Below are 19,656 nucleotides of genomic sequence, written 5' to 3' on the forward strand. Positions count from 1 at the left end.
AACTGGATCTGGCCTCCATGGTTCCCCACCGACGTTTTCTACCTGGTCTTCGGCCTGAACTACCCCGAGATCCGCATGAACAAGCTGCTCAGGGTCAATCGCCTGTTCGAGTTCTTCCAGCGTACAGAAACACGGACTAACTTCCCGAACGTCTTCCGAATCTCCAACCTTGTGATGTACATCGTGATCATCATCCACTGGAACGCCTGCATGTATTACTCGTTCTCCAAGGCCATCGGGTTCGGAACGGATGCGTTCGTGTACCCGGACACCACGGACCCAGAGTTCGGTCGGCTAGTGAGGAAATACGCGTATAGCATGTACTGGTCCACACTGACGCTCACCACTATCGGTGAAACTCCTCCGCCCGTCAAGAACTCAGAGTACTTCTTCGTGGTCACGGACTTCCTAGTCGGCGTCTTGATTTTCGCCACTATCGTCGGTAACGTCGGTTCGATGATCACCAATGCGAACGCGGCACGCGCAGATTTCCAAGCTCGCATCGACGCCATCAAACAATACATGAGCTTCCGAAAGGTCACCAAAGAATTGGAGAAACGGGTCATTAAATGGTTCGATTACTTGTGGACCAACAAGAAGGCGGTGGATGAGAGAGAAGTCCTGAAGTACCTGCCGGACAAGCTGCGGGCGGAGATTGCGATAAACGTGCACCTGGACACGCTTAAGAAGGTGCGCATCTTCGCGGACTGCGAGGCCGGGCTCCTGGTGGAGCTGGTGCTGAAGCTCCAGCCGCAGGTCTACAGTCCCGGAGACTACATCTGCAAGAAGGGCGACATCGGACGCGAGATGTACATCATTAAAGAAGGGAAACTTGCTGTGGTGGCGGACGATGGAATCACGCAGTTCGTGGTTCTCAGCGACGGAAGCTACTTCGGGGAGATTAGCATCCTCAACATCAAGGGCAGTCGCGCAGGGAACCGCAGAACCGCTAACATACGCAGCATTGGCTACTCAGACCTCTTCTGCCTGTCCAAAGACGACCTGATGGAGGCGCTCACCGAATATCCCGATGCCAAGGCCATGCTGGAGGAGAAGGGTCGGCAAATCCTGATGAAGGTACGAGGCGCTTCACATTAAGGGTTCTCAGTTAAAACGGTGTGAGTTAGCGACACCTAAGTTAATAAGTAATGATCTTTGCAACGGAACTGAATCAATCAAAACTAACTTTATCTGGGCAATAACTTTATTCTAGATCTGCTGTAAAGCCTAAACAATCTCTGTTACTGTAATCTCCTATTATCACTGTAAAGCTGCTTTGAAACAATCAGTATTGTTAAAAGCGCTGTATAAATGAAGGTGACTTGACTTGACTTGAGAGCAGTTGGGCCCTATGAAAGAATATAAAGTTGGGCCGCCTACCGCACCCATGCCATTAATAAAATCGATCTCTGGGGGCCCCAAAAGTGTGTGGGTCCTTAGAATCGTCCCGACTCCCCCTTTAGCGGCGCCTAACCCCTGGTTGGCGGTAACACATTACAAGTAACTTGAGTTACATAATCAGATTACTAGGGTTGCCCTCGACTAAAGATTTTTAGTAGAACGACTAGTAGTCGTTCATTTAAGCCATTAGTCGACTAATCGCACGTTTATATTCATAAGCCATAAATGAGAGTAATGCGCCTTTAATTGCGTATATAAAATACACAGCCTAATCAGATTCAAATTCAAATATAAAGCTTGCCACGGTGCACCGGCAAATGAAATGAGTATGAATGTGTCATGAAAAACAACGGGAGGAGACTGTCTAAACGTTTTAATTATTTCCACTGAGACCGAAACGACAGAAAGCACCATTATTTTACAAAAGCGCAACGTTTTGTTTTTTATTGTGAGTTTAAAAAAAATAAAAGTAGACCCTTTACAGTTTGCATTACTCTTATCTGTATCATGACCAAAAATTACGGAGTATTTTAAGTTAAATGCAGTGATGTGTGTGTCATACAGTAAACGCTCTCCACACAAACACTTAGATATGCGCCTAATAATAGCGCACATTTATCTAGGTTAGCATTAGAGCGAGTGGACTTGTAAAGTTGCTACTACTTACATGTTTTAAGTGATAAGGCATATTTGAGTTCGATGAATGATAGGCGAATGATTGGATTTCCTGCTGTTAACGATCTGTCCGTTACAGCCTGCGTAATTTCGCCACTTACTGGACTAACCGACTAATAAAATCTTAGTCGACCAAACCTCTTCTAGTCAACTAATGGTTAGTCGGCTATTGGGGGCAGCCCTACAGATTACTTTTTCATGTAACTAGGAAAGTAACGCATTACTTTTTCAATTTACAACAAAATATCTGTTACGTTTTCAAATAAGTAACGCTAGTTACTTTTCCACATTTATTGACTGACAGCTCTCCTGTCCCCATGTTGAGAGGAATATAGTGAGGAGGTGTTAGTTCAATCATACTAATAAGCAAAAATTACTTTAGATTAGATTTAGAAATAAGAGTGTTGATCTTCCTTCTCCTGTATCCTATGTTTCTTTAATCCAGAACAGAAGCTGAAAGGTTTGTTTGAGTGGCGCCCTCTACTGTACTCTACCTCTACTGTACACTACTGCACTCTACCTCTACTGTACACTACTGTACTCTACCTCTACTGTACACTACTGTACCTCTACTATACTCTACTGTACTCTACCTCTACTGCACTCTACTGTACCTCTACTGTACTCTACCTCTACGGCACTCTGCTGTACCTCTACTGTACTTTGCTGTACTCTGCCTCTACTGTACTCTACCTCTACTGTACTCTACTGTACTCTACCTCTACTTCTACTGTACTCTACCTCTACATCTACTGTGCTCTACCTCTACTGTACTCTACCTCTACGGCACTCTACTGTACTCTACCTCTACTGTACTCTACTGTACTATACCTCCACTTCTACTGTACTCTACCTCTACTTCTACTGTACTCTACCTCTACTGCACTCTACGGCACTCTACTGTACTCTACCTCTACGGCACTCTACTGTACCTCTACTGTACTATACTGTACTCTACTTCTACTGCACTCTACTATATCTCTACGGTACTCTACCCTACTCTACCGCTACTGCACGCTACTGTACTCTACCTCTACTGTACTCTACTGTGCTCTACCTCTACTGTACTCTATCTCTACTGTACACTACTGTGCTCTACCTCTACTGTACTCTACTGTGCTCTACCTCTACTGTGCCTCTACGGTACTCTACCCTACTCTACCTCTACTGTACTCTACTGTGCTCTACCTCTACTGTACTCTACTGTGCTCTACCTCTACGGTACTCTACCCTACTCTACCTCTACTGTACTCTACTGTACCTCTACCCTACTCTACCTCTACTGTACTCTACTGTACCTCTACACTACTCTACCTCTACTGTACTCTACCTCTACTGCACTCTACTGTTCCTCTATGGTACTCTACCCTACTCTACCTCTACTGTACTCTACCTCTACTGCACTCTACTGTACCTCTACGGTACTCTACAGTACTCTACCTCTACTGTACTCTACCCTACTCTACCTCTACTGCACTCGACTGTACCTCTACGGTACTCTACCCTACACTACCTCTACTGTACTCTACCCCACTCTACCTCTTCTGTACTCTACTGTACCTCTACGGTACTCTACCCTACTCTACCTCTACTGTACTCTACTGTACTCTACCCTACCTCTACTGTACTCTACTGTACATCTACTGTACTCTACCTCTACTGCACTCTACTGTACCTCTACGGTACTCTACCCTACTCTACCTCTACTGTACTCTACTGTACCTCTACTATACCTCTACTGTACTCTACCTCTACTGCACTCTACTGTACCTCTACGGTACTCTACAGTACTCTACCTCTACTGTACTCTACCCTACTCTACCTCTACTGCACTCGACTGTACCTCTACGGTACTCTACCCTACACTACCTCTACTGTACTCTACCCCACTCTACCTCTTCTGTACTCTACTGTACCTCTACGGTACTCTACCCTACTCTACCTCTACTGTACTCTACTGTACTCTACCCTACCTCTACTGTACTCTACTGTACATCTACTGTACTCTACCTCTACTGCACTCTACTGTACCTCTACGGTACTCTACCCTACTCTACCTCTACTGTACTCTACTGTACCTCTACTATACCTCTACTGTACTCTACCTCTACTGCACTCTACTGTACCTCTACGGTACTCTACCCTACTCTACCGCTACTGTACTCTACTGTACCTCTACTATACCTCTACTGCATTCTACCTCTACTGTACTCTACTGTACCTCTACTATACCTCTACTGCACTCTACCTCTACTGCACTCTACTGTACCTCTACGGTACTCTACTCTACCGCTACTGTACTCTACCTCTACTGCAGTCTACTGTACCTCTACTATACCTCTACTGCACTGTACCTCTACTGTACTCTACTGTACCTCTACTATACCTCTACTGCACTCTACTGTACCTCTACTATACCTCTACTGCACTCTACCTCTACTGTACTCTACTGTACCTCTACTATACCTCTACTGCACTCTACTGTACCTCTACTATACCTCTACTGCACTCTACCTCTACTGCACTCTACTGTACCTCTACTGTACCTCTACGGTACTCTACTGTACCTCTACTGTACCTCTACTGCACTCTACTGTACCTCTACTATACCTCTACTGCACTCTACCTCTACTGTACTGTACTCTACTGTACCTCTACGGTACTCTACCTCTACTGTACTCTACTGTACCTCTATGGTAATCTACCTCTACTGTACTCTACTGTACTCTACGACTACTGTACAGTAAATCTGCATTACCTTCAGCCTGAGGCTTATTCATTTCACTTTCGGTATGAAAGGGCCTTAACATTTGCAAAAATATTACTTTTTTTGTTGTTATTAAAAAACAAACAAGCAAGCCCAGCCCAGGTGAGGAAAGTTACACAAAAGTAATGTAACGCATTACTTTTCATAAAAAGTAACTAAGTAATGCAATTAGTTACTTTTTTGGGGAGTAAAGCAATATTGTAATGCATTACTTTTAAAAGTAACTTTCCCCAACACTGCATGAGAGCGATGCGAAACTCATAGACTGTACAACAATAAACCCGTAGTGTTTCTGAAGAGCGTTTTTGAAGGCCAAAGTGGGCGGAGCCGTCCGTCGGCATCTTGGCCGCGTCACTACCGGATAAACGAAAATGGGCAGCGAGGCGTATTAGCAGAGGTGACGTGACACTAACAGATAACAGACAAACGGCTAATATTCACCCCTCTCACAGCCATCATGAAGGGCAAAATTAGCTATATAGACCAAACCACTTTTTGCACCAGGCTGTAAACATGTTTTTTCTGCTGTAAAGTTGGGCATTGTAACATGGAGGTCTATGCGATTGACTCTTTTCTGCAGCCTCTCTAGTGGCCAGTCGATGAACTGCAGTTTAAGTCACTTCAGGGTTGGATTCAAGAGAGAGACCGGAAGGTTGCCGCTTGGTTGAACTCTATTGTAGAGCAGCGGTTCTCAAACGTTTAGAATCCAAGGCCCCCGTTTATCCAAGACAAACTCAAAGGTCCTCCAATCTAAGCTGATGTGATCTAATCTGATGCTGCTTCTGTCCGGTTTCAAGTCAAGTCACATGTATTTATATAGTGCTTTTTACAACTCAGAGTGTTTCAAAGCAGCTTTAAAGAGATAACAGGAAAATAACGCAAAAAAAGTTTGTTTCCAGAAGAAAATAGCGTCACAGTCCAGCTTAAAGGGATACTCCACTGTTTTTTCATATTAAACTATGTTATTCCATTAAGTAAGACGAGTTGATACATACCTCTCTCGTCTCAGTGCGTGCACTCAATCGCTCTGACGCGCGGTGACACTCTGATAGTACTTAGCCCAGTATATTCAATGGTATCTGACAGCAATGAATTTAGAAGTGACCAAACACATCAACGTTTTCCCTATTTAAAAACAGTTACACGAGTAGTTATACGATCAAGTATGGTGTCTGTCAATAGTGGGAAGAGGATCAGGCGTGACTTTTTACTGCGCCGAGTCGAATTACTCCCAAAAGTGCTATTCCGCCATACATTATAGTTATCCTTTTTAACCCGCTTAGAAAAGCGGCACGTTTTATTTTGTGTCACCATACTTGGTCGTATAACTACTCGTGTAACTGTTTTTAAATAGGGAAAACGTTGATGTGTTTGGTCACTTCTAAATTCATTGCTGTCAGATACCATTGAATATACTGGGCTAAGCTCAGTACTATCAGAGTGTCACCGCGCGCCAGAGCGATTAAGTGCACGCACTGAGACGAGAGAGGTATGTATCAACTCGTCTTAGTTAAGGGAATAACATAGTTTAATATGAAAAAACGGTGGAGTATCCCTTTAAGTAAGTTCAGAGATGTTTCATTTTTGTTTTTAAAAGTGATTAATTTAGTTCATTTATATATATATAGCCGTTCTGGAGTAAACTGTGATGTCATCATCCAGCTCAGTTCAGTTCTTGTATAATAGTGGCAATGCAGGCAGATCAATAATATTGTTGAATATTAAATTAAATGTTAAATTTAATGTCCCCTACTAAACAAGCCAAGCCAATGGCAACAAAGGTGGAAAAAGGCGACAGTGGAAAGGCAGAAACTGCATCAGTTACAGAATGGAGAAAAACCCTTGTGAGAACCCAGACTCAGTCTCTCAGTTCTCCGAACAGTGTGTGATTATGATCCAGGCAGCATTACAGGTCAGAGGTCAGATTGGTTTGGAACAATCAGAATACTATCCAGTTCCTCTGTTTGGAAGTCAGAGTCACGCCGGTATGGAGACGAGTTTGTTGAGGATCAGTGCGGATGGCTGTGGTGTGGATGAGGCCTTCACAGGGCTGATGAGGCTGGCACTTTAGGGATGAGTCATGGACGTGTGCAGGCGCAGGTCCACCATCTGATCTGGAGTGTGTGTGTGTGTGTGTGTGTGTGTGTGTGTGTGTGTGTGTGTGTGTGTGTGTGTGTGTGTGTGTGTGTGTGTGTGTGTGTGTGTGTGTGTGTGTGTGTGTGTGTGTCTGTCCAGGCGCAGGTCCACCATCTGATCTGGAGTGTGTGTGTGAGTGAGTGAGTGAGTGAGTGTGAGTGTGAGTGTGAGTGTGAGTGTGAGTGTGAGTGTGAGTGTGAGTGTGAGTGAGAGTGAGTGAGTGAGTGTGAGTGTGTGTGAGAGAGAGTGAGTGGGTGAGTGAGAGAGTGTGAGTGTGTGTGAGAGAGAGTGAGTGAGTGAGTGGGTGAGTGAGTGTATTTGTGTGTGTGTGTGTGTGTACTAGTGATGTATGTCTCAAGACCGGTCTTGGTCTCGAGACCGGTCTCGAGACCACTTTTACGTGGTCTCGGTCTTGTCACGGCCTTGACGGTCTTTGGTCTTGGTCTCGTCTTGGTCTCGGACCTCTCGGTCTTGTCTAGGTCTCGCTGTCTCAGACCGACATAGTGGTCGGGGGATTTAGCAATATAATACTACAATATCCACGATGACACAACGTTCGATAATGCAACATTATTATCCGCAACGGAACGGATTGAAGCACGCGTCCGAGTGAAAGTTGACTTTGAGCGCACCACCAACGGTGTGTGTGTGTGTGTGTGTGTGTGTGTGTGTGTGTAACCATAGCGACAAAACGACCAACTTTCGGATCCTGCACTTAAGCCTATAATTTCGTTTTTACACATTTTATTATGTATTTAAAAGTTGCAGAATGGATTCATTTGGAGACTACGAAATCGGCAGAGATAGGCAGGCATTTGCTTAGATGAATTTGTGTCTTTGATATCTGTGTGTGTGTGTGTGTGTGTGTGTGTGTGTGTGTGTGTGTGTGTGTGTGTGTGTGTGTGTGTGTGTGTGTGTGTGTGTGTTGTTTGATTATAGTTTTGTATTTAAGATGGTGTTGTTAGACTAAATAAATGGTCTTTTAAATATCATCTGCATATCTCCGTTGTGTTGACTAAACATTAGGCCTAATCCAAGTGTATAATTTTGTATCTTTAATTTGATGTTACGATTTCATCTACACATTAAGTATAATTTCAATTGGTTACATATTTCACATTCTTTAGACAGTTGTTGGAGGAGCAAGATGGTGTTGGAGGTGTTTGATGTTTTGTCAGATGAACCATCAGTACCAGTCATGTCAGTCCTCAACAGTACACAAAAGTTAAAGGGATACTTTACCGTTTTTTCATATTAAACTATGTTATTCCCTTAACTAAGACGAGTTGATACATACCTCTCTCGTCTCAGTGCGTGCACTTAATCCCTCTGTCTTGCGGCGAAACTTTGTTAGCCCAGTTCATTTAATATGGGCCAAGCAGAGAAGCTACCAAACACCTCCACGTTTTCCCTATTTAAATACAGTTACTCGCGAAGTGTAACTCGACCTAGGACGGTGACACAAAACAAAACGTTGCGCTTTTCTAAGCGTGTAAAATGGATAACTATTTTGTATGGCGGAATACCATAGCAAGTGCTTGTAAGCACTTCGACTTGGCGCAGTAATATCTTCACTCGTGGAAAAATCCTCTCACCGGCCCCCGCTCCCTCTAGTGAAGATATTACTGCGCCAAGTCGAAGTGCTTACAAGCACTTGCTATGGTATTCCGCCATACAAAATAGTTATCCATTTTACACGCTTAGAAAAGCGCAACGTTTTGTTTTGTGTCACCGTCCTAGGTCGAGTTACACTTCGCGAGTAACTGTATTTAAATAGGGAAAACGTGGAGGTGTTTGGTAGCTTCTCTGCTTGGCCCATATTGAATGAACTGGGCTAACAAAGTTTCGCCGCAAGACAGAGCGATTGAGTGCACGCACTGAGACGAGAGAGGTATGTATCAACTCGTCTTAGTTAAGGGAATAACATAGTTTAATATGAAAAAACGGTAAAGTATCCCTTTAAGGGAGTCTCAATCCTCTAATAGTGCAGTAACAGCCGTCATGCAATTGCTACACATAGTTGATCTCACCCAGTCTGCAAAAACATTTACAGTGAGCTCACAGTCACACACATGACATGGTCTGTCTCTGTATTGTTCTGCCTGTGTAGTTTAAGTAATACCGTCTAATATTGAATGTAAACTGCGGCTGAACCCTAGTATGCTGCTGTTCTTGAATTCATACAAGTTATAGCTTAGCTTCAACACTAGTCTGTTTTTTGTTTTTTTTTTGGTCTCGACTTGGTCTCGGTCTTGGTCTCGACTTGGTCTTGGTCTTGGTCTCGACTTGGTCTCGGTCTTGGTCTCGACTTGGTCTTGGTCTTGACTTGGTCTGTCTTGGTCTTGGTCTTGGTCTCGACTTGGTCTCGGTCTTGGTCTCGACTTGGTCTTGGTCTTGACTTGGTCTGTCTTGGTCTTGGTCTTGTCTTGGTCTCGATACCCTCTGGTCTTGGTAGTGTCTTGGTCTCGGTTTAGGCGGTCTTGACTACAAGTCTAGTGTGTACTGTAACCCCAGCCTGATGTAACGGTGAATGTTCTGATGTTTCTCCACAGGATAATCTCCTGGATCTGGAGCTGGCTAAGCAGGGCCCGGACCCGAAGGACATGGAGGAGAAGGTGGTGAAGATCGGCAGTGTTCTGGACGAGCTGCAGACCCGCTACGCACGCCTGCTGGCCGAACACGAGGCGGTTCAGGCCAAGCTGAAGAAGCGGGTCACTAAACTGGAGAAGAAGATCTCAGACTCGGGAGGAGTGGAGATCCCTGAGCCATGAGGGAACGAGACAAACCCAGACAAACTAACGAGCGCTAGCATCCTGAACAGAAGCCTTGTATATGTGTGGTCCACCTCGGGGTTATCCTGTCAGTCTGTGTTCCAGCACTGCAAAAAAGGCTTTTCTTGCTTAGTATTTTTGTCTTGTTTCCAGTCCAGATATCAAACATTTCTTAAATCAAGTAGTAAAATGACATAAGATATTAAGTCTTGTTTTCTGGGGAAATAAATAAACATTGAGTTGATGCCTAAAACAAGCAAAATTATCTGCCAATGAGAAAAAAAAAAAGAAAAAAAATCTTCTCTCTGTTTGAATTAAGATTATTTTTCTGACTCCATTGGCAGATAATTTTGCTTGTTTTAAGCAAAAACTCACTTAATTTTGATTAATTCCCCCTGAAAACAGGACATAATATCTTATATAATTTTACTCATCTAGTAAATGTATCTTGTTTTAAGAATTTTTAGATATTTGGACTGGAAACAAGACAAAAATACTGAGTAAGAAAAGCTTTTTTTGCAGTGAACCAACAACATAGAATGAAGAAATCTGCTAAATGCAAATGTAAGATATTGTACAGATGATTTGGTTAGTACTGATTGTATCATGTTCTAAACATGTAATTTATTCTCTTTCATGAGAGAATATGAGGATAAAATAAATCCTTTTTTGTTAGCGGTAGTACTTTCACTCAAAACTCTTTGTATTTAGAGAGAAACACTAATAATGATGCTGCTCTAGCAATATCAGTTAAAAGTTTAATCAAAGAACTAAATGGGCTGTGAAATAAAAAATTAAATACTTCTTCAATAAAGAATTTCTGACCAACCCATTTTATATTGCTTTTGTGTTTATTTTGTACGTATTTATTTATCTTACTAATGATGGACTGATAATGTGAAAGGCAGACGTGTCTTTTAAACGACTCCATCTGAACACTGATGGGAGCTGTAGTTTTTTCTGAGAGGTTTCCGACTGACTGTCAACTGTTACGGACTACATATCCCGTCATGCTCTGCGGCGCTGACGTCTTCCGTATGCGCGCCGATTCCTGAGCTGCTCGTCAGAGTGACTCGTGTCGGTAAGACTCTTTATTATTTGAATACAATTATTTTTCTTTACATTTCACGTATTTTTCACATAATTATACACTGATTTATTAAATGATACGGAGAAAGTACAGTCGCTTTTATTTGACAGCTGACATCAATCTGCTCTTCAGTGCTTTCACCTTGTTTACCGTTTATGTCAGTGATTTTGCCGTTTTTCATTTTATAAAATTGTATTTTACCGAGTTATTTTACCCTTATGTAGTATGTTTCATCAGTAATTTCAGTCCTGCTTGATTAGTACACTGTTTCACCGTGTTTCATTGGTGATTTACAGCGCTTTGTGATCGCGTCAGATTCAGTCCCTCAGGTTTCCCGCCTGTTTGATGACGTGTGTTATTTAAGGAGTCTTCCTTGTCATGGATCCGGCCTGGAGGCAGCGGGGGCGAGGGCGGGGTCAGGGCAGAGGTCAGGTCACGTGTCCTCCCGGGCCTGTGAGGTCAGAGGTCAGAGGCGTGGCGTCTGAGTCCCGGTTCGAGGAGATCAGGAAGTGTGACCAGGCCGCCGCTCAGCGATTGGCCACTGAGCCATGCAGCTCTTCCTCTGATGATGATGATGATGAAGATGATGATGATGGGAAGCGAGGGAAAATCCTTCAGTCGGCTCTGTCTCCGTACACGTCTCACACAGGTGATGATGATGATGATGATGATGATGAGGAAGAGTGAGCAGAGGTCATCACGACAGTAACGCTCTATCTATGTTTGTGTGTTCGTGTTCAGGTGACACTGATGTCCGTCTTCTGGAGCAAACGAGACATTATTTACATGATGTGTGTCAGTCTGGAGGAGTCACATGTCTCATCTGCATTGCGTCTGTCAGGAGGACACAGCCTGTGAGACTTCACTCTCACACACTCACTCACTCACTCACTCACTCACTCACTCTCACTCATTCTCTCTCACTCACTCATTCACTCACACTCACTCACTCACTCACTCATTCACTCACACACTCACACTCTCACTCACTCACTCTCACTCACTCTCTCACACGCTCACTCACTCTCATGCTCACTCACTCACTCTCTCACTCACTCACTCTCTCATTCACTCTCACTCACTCACTCACTCTCTCACACTCTCACTCACTCATTCTCTCACACTCACTCACTCTCACTCACACACACACTCACACTCTCACACTCACTCACTCTCTCTCACACACTCTCTCTCTCTCTCTCTCTCTCACTCACACACTCACTCACTCACACACACTCTCACTCACTCACTCACTCTCTCTCTCACTCACTCATTCTCTCACACTCTCACTCATTCACTCACACTCTCTCACTCACTCATTCACTCACACTCTCACTCACTATCACTCACTTACACTCACTCACTCACTCTCTCTCACTCACACACTCACTCACACACACACTCTTATTCACGCTCACTCACTCACTCACACTCTCGCACACTCTCACTCACTCACTCACTCTCTCACCCTCTCACTCTCTAACTCACTCTCTCACACTCACTCACTCACTCACTCACACACACACACACACACACACACACACACACACACACACACTCTCTCTCTCTCTCACTCACTCACTCATTCACTCACTCACACACTCACTCTCTCACACTCACTCACTCACTCTCACACTCACTCACTCACTCTCTCGCTCACTCACACACACTCTCTCTCACTCACTTACACTCACTCACTCACTCACTCTCTCTCTCAACTCTCTCTCACCTACTCACTCACTCACACACACACTCACTCTCACACTCGCTCACTCTCCCTCACTCACACTCTCTCTCACACACTCACTCTCTCTCTGTGTGTATCAGGTGTGGAGTTGTGTCGGCTGCTACTGTATTTTCCACATCACCTGCATCCAGAAATGGGCCAAAGACTCGATCTTCCTGGTGTCTTCAGTGACGGACGAGGACTTTGGCAAAAAAGATCATCCGTGGCCATGGTGAGTATCTGACCAATCACCTCACAGCAATCTGACCAATGTGACCAATCACCTCACAGCAATCTGACCAATCACCTCACAGCAATCTGACCAATCACCTCACACCAATCTGACCAATCACCTCACAGCAATCTGACCAATCACCTCACAGCAATCTGACCAATCTCACCAATCACCTCACAGCAATCTGACCAATCACCTCACAGCAATCTGACCAATCTCACCAATCACCTCACAGCAATCTGACCAATCACCTCACAGCAATCTGACCAATCTCACCAATCACCTCACAGCAATCTGAGCTGTCGAGCATCAGCAGCTAACGCTCCATCTCTCTCTCTCTGTGTGTGTGTGTGTGTGTGTGTGTGTCAGTCCGAAGTGCAGATATGAGTACAGTCCTAATCAGACTCCCACACGATATCACTGTTACTGTGGGAAGGAGGCGGAGCCTGCGCCCGACCCCTGGCTCCTCCCACATTCCTGCGGACAGGTGTGTGGTCGTGAGTTTAAACCATCATGTGGCCATCGCTGCCTGCTGCTGTGCCATCCAGGTACACACACGCACACTCACTCATACACACACACTCTCACACACACACACACACACACAATTATATCTCGCAGTTATCCTTCTAGTTAATTTATAGCATCAAATAAACATGAATAAACATCAGAAGAATTGTTGTTTCAACCACGGATAGACGTCAGTACACTCCTTTCTTCAAGTTCACATATCCCCGTAAACACAGTCGGTGTAAATGTCTGAGACAATAAAGCAGTGTAAGCCTGTGTCGACTGACAGCCTGTACTCGCTGACAACATTAGTGCTGATCAGGGAACAGCAGAAGAAGGAAACACTCACTGAACTTTTCTAACTTTACTGAGCTGTTGTTCGGCACTGACCTCTCCAACGGCCACATGAGTGTGTGTATGCGACCCTGAGATGCGTTCCCTGTCAAACATCATTTATCTTTAGTTTCCTTCATTTTTTTCATTAAGGAAAGAAAATAAAACATTTTGGGATTTCTTTCAGAATCAGAAAGAGCTTTATTGCCAAGTGTGCTTGCACCCACAAGGAATTTTTCTTGGTACTGAAGCTTCCAGTGCACATATACAAATACAAATACAACAAGAAACATAGTAATACAAATTCTAAGAATAAAATATATTAAAAAAAAAAAAAAAAAATAGTATAAAAAGTAAAAAAAGGGGTCACAGTTGGGTTTAGTCTGAATAAACATTTACAGATTATGAACATATTTACAGTATGTTGAGTAGTATGAATTATAATATAAATATAAATATCACCTGAGTTAGAGAATATTACACTAGACAGTGGGAGTCTAGTGCATGTTACAGATTATGAACATATTTACAGTATTTTGAGTAGTATGAATAATATAAATATAAATATCACCTGACTTAGAGAATATTGCACTAGACAGTGGGAGTATTGCACTTACAGGCATATGCATTGGGGGGCATGTTAAGTGTTCAGAAGGGAAATGGCCTGTGGAAAGAAACTGTTCCTGTGCCTGGATGTTCTTGTGGCCAGTGATCTGTGTCGCCGTCCTGACGGTAACAGTTCAAACAGGGGGTGTCCAGGGTGAGTGGAGTCTGTGATGATTTTACCTGCTCTCTTCCTCACTCTGGAAGAGTACAGGTCCTGGAGGGTTGGCAAGGGGGCACCAATAATCCTCTCTGCAGTCCGGACTGTCCGTTGTAGTCTCCTGATGTCCGATTTGGTAGCTGAACCAAACCAGACAGTGATGGAAGTGCTTAAAACAGACTCAATGACAGCTGAGTAGAACTGGATCAGCAGCTCCTGTGGCAGATTGAACTTCTTCAGCTGGCGAAGGAAGTACAGTCTCTGCTGGGCCTTTTTCACAATGGAGTCAATGTGATTTGCCCACTTCAGGTCCTGAGAGATGGTAGAGCCCAGGAACCTGAATGACTCCACTGCTTCCACAGTGCTGTTCATGATGGTGAGAGGGGGGAGTGCTGGGGATTTTCTCCTGAAGTCCACAATCATCTCCACTGTTTTGAGCGTGTTCAGCTCAAGGTTGTTATAGCTGCACCAGACAGCCAGCTGTTCAACCCCCAGTCTGTAAGCAGACTCGTCACCATTTTGGATGAGACCGATGATGGTGGTGTCGTCTGCAAATTTCAGGAGCTTGACAGAGGGGTCTTTAGAAGTGCAGTCATTAGTGTACAGGGAGAAGAGCAGTGGGGAGAGAACGCACCCTTGGGGGGCGCCAGTGCTGATGGTGAGGGTCCTGGATGTGAGCTTCCCCAGTCTCACTCGCTGCTGCCGGTCCGTCAGGAAGCTGGAGATCCACTGACAGATTGAGGATGGCATGGAGAGCTGAGTCAGTTTGGCTGTGAGAAGATCAGGGATGATGGTATTGAAGGCCGAACTGAAGTCCACAAATAAGATCCGTGCATAAGTCCCAGGTCTGTCAAGATGTTGCAGGATATAGTGCAGTCCCATGTTGACTGCATCATCCACAGACCTGTTTGCTCTGTAAGCAAACTGAAAGGGATCCAGCAGGGGTCCAGTGATGTCCTTCAGATAGGCCAACACCAGTCTTTCAAACGACTTCATGACCACAGACGTGAGAGCGACAGGTCTGTAGTCATTAAGTCCAGTGATTTTAGTTTTTTTGGGAACCGGAATGATAGTGGAGCGTTTGAAGCAGCAGGGAACTTCACACTGCTCCAATGATCTGTTGAAGATCTGCGTGAAGACTGGGGCCAGTTGGTCAGCGCAGGCTTTTAGACAAGCAGATGAGATGCCGTCTGGGCCTGAAGCTTTCCTAGTCTTCTGTTTTTTGAAGACTCGGCTCACGTCCTCCACACAGACCTTAAGCTCAGGTTGGATGGCAGAAGGGGGGAGGAGAGGGGTTGCAGGAGGTGATGGTGGATGTGTGAAGTGCACATCAGAGCGGGTGTGAGGTGTGAGTCTGGGCTTCTCAAACCTGCAATAGAATGCATTGAGAGTGTCAGCCAGTTGTTGATTCTCCACAGATCGGGGGGATGGTGATTTGTAGTTGGTGATGTTCCTCAGGCCTCTCCAGACTGATGCCGGGTCGTTGGCTGAAAACTGGGTTTTCAGCTTTTCAGAGTAGCTTCTTTTAGCAACTCTGATCTCCTTTGTCAGTCTGTTTCTGGCCTGGTTATACAAGATTTTATCCCCACTTCTGTAAGCATCCTCTTTGGCATGACGAAGCTGTTTGAGTTTCCCAGTAAACCATGGTTTATCATTAGTGAATGATAAGAATGTCCTGGTAGGAATGCATGTATCCTCACAGAAACTGATATATGATGTTACAGTATCTGTGAGCTCATCCAGATCGGTGGCTGCAGCTTCAAAAACAGTCCAATCAGTGCAATCGAAGCAGGCCTGTAGATCCTGCTCTGCTTCATTGGTCCATCTTTTTACAGTCCTTATTACAGGTTTAGCTGATTTCAGTTTCTGCCTGTAGGTCGGTATAAGATGAACCAAACAGTGATCAGAGAGCCCCAAAGCTGCCCGTGGGACGGAGTGATACGCATTCTTTATCGTGGTGTAACAGTGGTCCAATATATTACTGTCTCTGGTAGGACATGTAACATGCTGTCTGTATTTTGGCAGTTCACGGGAGAGATTTGCTTTGTTGCTTTCTTTATATATATATTTTTTATACGTAGGCCTGTCGCGATAGTCAATAAATCAATTAATCGCACGATAAAAAAAATGAGCTCGATAATTTTTCCAGCCGCGATAATTCCATTTGCATGTTTGTTTGTTTTCCTCGTCTCTCTCTCTCTCTCTACCAAAGAGACTGGATGACCACTCTCGGTTCCTTAGTGTATAGGAGGAGTGAACGTTGCATGGTCTTTGTGTGGGGAGGCGGCGCTTGTCAGTCACATGGTCTTTGAATGGGAAAGCGCCGGCGGGACTGCTTCCGGCGACTGCCGGGAGAGAGAGAAGACGCTAGTTGTGAGTTGGAGGGAAAAAAACCCCAAAAAGATGGAATTGGTTTCAAAGCCAAACACGACAGCGAGCCCGATCTCATGAACATGCGTATCTATACCACGAATGTTATTTCTCGTGCCATTTATACGCCAAAAATAGTTTTTGTGTGCATATGATACGCACTTTATGGCGTGTAATACGCATGCACTCCTCACCCCTAATCCTAACCAAGTATTTTCAATGCGTAGCATATACACGCAATAAAGTGCGTCTCCGTCTTCCCGACACGTTTAGTCGACAAAGTAACAGCAGGACAGTGCAGAATGGTGTGATATGGCCTGTTGAGGCTTTTTTTAAATTTGTTTACAAATGTCCTAACCGGCAGTTTTGCCTGTTATGGAATGTATCACTATTTATGTCTGAGCCTAATGTTTAATATTTTTTGAAGTGCAATTTGGTTTACATCCATTTTATTTATTGTTTTTGGTATTTATTCAAGTGATTTTTTTGTTGACAGACACTGAGAGTCCATTGCTTTTATTGTTTTTGGTTGTTTTGTTCATTTTTTTGTGGATATTTAAAATGTTTTCCATTTTAAATGTTTAATATTCTTTAGAAATAAAAGTTTATAGATCTTTGAAAAGGTGTAGCTGCATTATTATGCCATTATCATTATATTAGATGAAAATGGTCTCAGAACGACAATATTATCGTTTATCGCAATAATTTCTTGGACAATTTATCGTCCAGCAAAATTTGTTATCGTGACAGGCCTATTTATACGTATGCTATAAAATTTGATACAATTAATTTTGTTCTGCAGACGAACAAAATTAAACTAACCTGTTAATTCAGAATAGCAGAGATATCTCCAATTTAAGAAAAATTATATAATCAAGTAGCCTTGGGGGCGGGGCTTGGGTGGACCATATAATCGGATATCGCGATATCCCCCAGCCCTTACTCACACACACATATACACACACTCTCTCACACACTCTCTCTCTCTCTCTCTCTCTATATATATATATATATATTTTTTTGTTTATGAATATTTTTATGTAAACCAAAGGAATTTTTGTACATTTAGCTTAAAATTGTGTTCTTAAAGTATAGTTATATGCAGCGTGTTGAGGTCTCTCTATGTGTGTGTGTGTGTGTGTCAGGCCCCTGTCCCCCCTGCCCACAGATGGTGAGTGTGTCGTGTGTGTGTGGGAAGTCGTCTCGTGTTCCTCGGCGCTGCAGTGCTAAAGCCTGGAGCTGCACACAGATCTGCAGACGCACACTCCCGTGCAGAACACACACCTGTGCAAACACCTGCCACGCAGGTAACACACACTTATTCCCTGAGCAGAGTGTGTTCAGACACACAGGAGCATTACTCTCTCTCTCTCTCTCTCTCTCTCTCTCTCTCTCTCTCTCTCTCTCTCTCTCTCTCTCTCTCTCTCTCTCTCTCTCTCTCTCTCTCTCTCTCTCTCTCTCCGCAGGTGTGTGTGAGGCGTGTCCGAGGGTCAGTGTGCAGCAGTGTGTGTGTGGCCTGAAGCGGGCAGAGCGGCCCTGTGCCAGTCCAGAGTGGAACTGTGACCAGGTGTGTGTGTGTGTGTGTGACGTGTGTGTAACGCTGTCCTGTGTGTGCAGGTGTGTGTGTGTGTGTGTGTGTGTGTGTAACACTGTCCTGTGTGTGCAGGTGTGTGGCCGCCTGCTGTCCTGTGGGAATCACACCTGTGAGCGTGTGTGTCACGCCAGTGTGTGTGGAGGGTGTCCTCGCGCTGGGAATCGCTCCTGTTCCTGCGGCAAGACTAGTAAGTTCACACACACACACACACACACACACCTGTGACCTGTGTTAATATTCAGTGTCTTCCACACACTACTGAACTACTGAACCTAAGAGTTACACTTAAACCTGTTTTTTAGTTTCTTTACGTAAAAATGGAGCTGAATGTTTTAATGCATTAACAACACAAGTTTGTGTGTGTGTGTTCAGAGAGTGTGTTGCCGTGTACGGTCGATGTGCCCACCTGTGGAGACACCTGTGGGAAGAGACTGGACTGTGGTTTACACACATGCTCAATGCGCTGCCACAGAGGAGCCTGTGAAACCTGCCGACAGGTACGACACACACACACACACTCACATGTCATTTTTATGATTTTTTTGGATCTTTTAATTTCTAGAGGACTTTAAATGGAGGGACAGAAGTCTGTCAGGTTTTAAAAAAAGTCTTCATTTGTGTTTGGAAGTTAAACGAAAATCTTATTAGATTTGAAAGGACATGACGGTGATTAATTAATGACAGAGTTTACATTTTTGGGTGAATTATACCTTATAAATACAGTAAGCTGAGCCTTGGGTAAAACTAACTATATCACAAATCATGTTGTTTACATCAACGATACACATCGTTGCATTTTGATATCGCAACGACAAGGACATATCGTTATGTATGTATGGTATATATATATATATCTCTGTATGGTCTCATGTGCATTTAGTCATTTAGCAGATGCGTTTATCCAGAGTGTTTAACCCGTTCTTGAAGGTTGTGATCAAAGTGCATTATGGGTTCCCACGGGTCCTTGAAATCCTTGAAAATTTGTGAATGGGAAAAAAAAAGTCAAGGCCTTGGAAAGTTTCTTAGAAGTTTTCTGGAAAAAATTCCATATTATTCCCTCCGGTCCGCTAATGTGTTGTTTCGCCAACACGTCGTGGCCTATGCACTCTAGCTTGCCTGATTTACGCTAGTTGCGTGCATTTACGCGTTACTTTAAGTGTTTCCTGCGTGAGGTACTTTGTGTTGTACGTTGCCATGACGTTCACGTGCGCAGGAAACTACTACGATGGAACCTCAACTTTTTATGGTTTCATGCAAAACTTAATATCAGATAATTTTAGAATAC

General features: G+C 44.0%; 2 protein-coding genes across 2 annotated transcripts in view; both read left to right on the plus strand.

Annotated features, from left to right (window-relative positions):
* The window catches only part of cnga1b (cyclic nucleotide gated channel subunit alpha 1b), a 15,386-nt gene extending 4,812 nt beyond the window's left edge, over window positions 1–10,574 (plus strand). The window contains 3 exon segments of the mRNA XM_082145899.1: window positions 1–23; window positions 25–1,077; window positions 9,532–10,574. The exon segment at window positions 1–23 is cut by the window's left edge and continues 75 nt beyond it. Coding sequence (XP_082002025.1) covers window positions 1–23; window positions 25–1,077; window positions 9,532–9,750 — 1,295 coding nt within the window. The 3' untranslated portion in view covers window positions 9,751–10,574.
* Window positions 10,575–10,768: 194 nt separating this feature from the next.
* The window catches only part of nfxl1 (nuclear transcription factor, X-box binding-like 1), a 28,346-nt gene continuing 19,458 nt past the window's right edge, over window positions 10,769–19,656 (plus strand). Inside the window, exons 1-9 of the mRNA XM_082145843.1 lie at window positions 10,769–10,831; window positions 11,205–11,489; window positions 11,582–11,694; window positions 12,668–12,798; window positions 13,171–13,349; window positions 17,923–18,084; window positions 18,244–18,344; window positions 18,444–18,558; window positions 18,744–18,868. Of these exons, the coding sequence (XP_082001969.1) occupies window positions 11,219–11,489; window positions 11,582–11,694; window positions 12,668–12,798; window positions 13,171–13,349; window positions 17,923–18,084; window positions 18,244–18,344; window positions 18,444–18,558; window positions 18,744–18,868 (1,197 nt within the window). The 5' untranslated portion in view covers window positions 10,769–10,831; window positions 11,205–11,218. The remainder of the gene's footprint in view (window positions 10,832–11,204; window positions 11,490–11,581; window positions 11,695–12,667; window positions 12,799–13,170; window positions 13,350–17,922; window positions 18,085–18,243; window positions 18,345–18,443; window positions 18,559–18,743; window positions 18,869–19,656) is intronic.

Source organism: Leuciscus leuciscus, assembly GCF_965113295.1.
Source record: "Leuciscus leuciscus genome assembly, chromosome: 18".
Classification (NCBI taxonomy): Eukaryota; Metazoa; Chordata; class Actinopteri; order Cypriniformes; family Leuciscidae; genus Leuciscus; species Leuciscus leuciscus.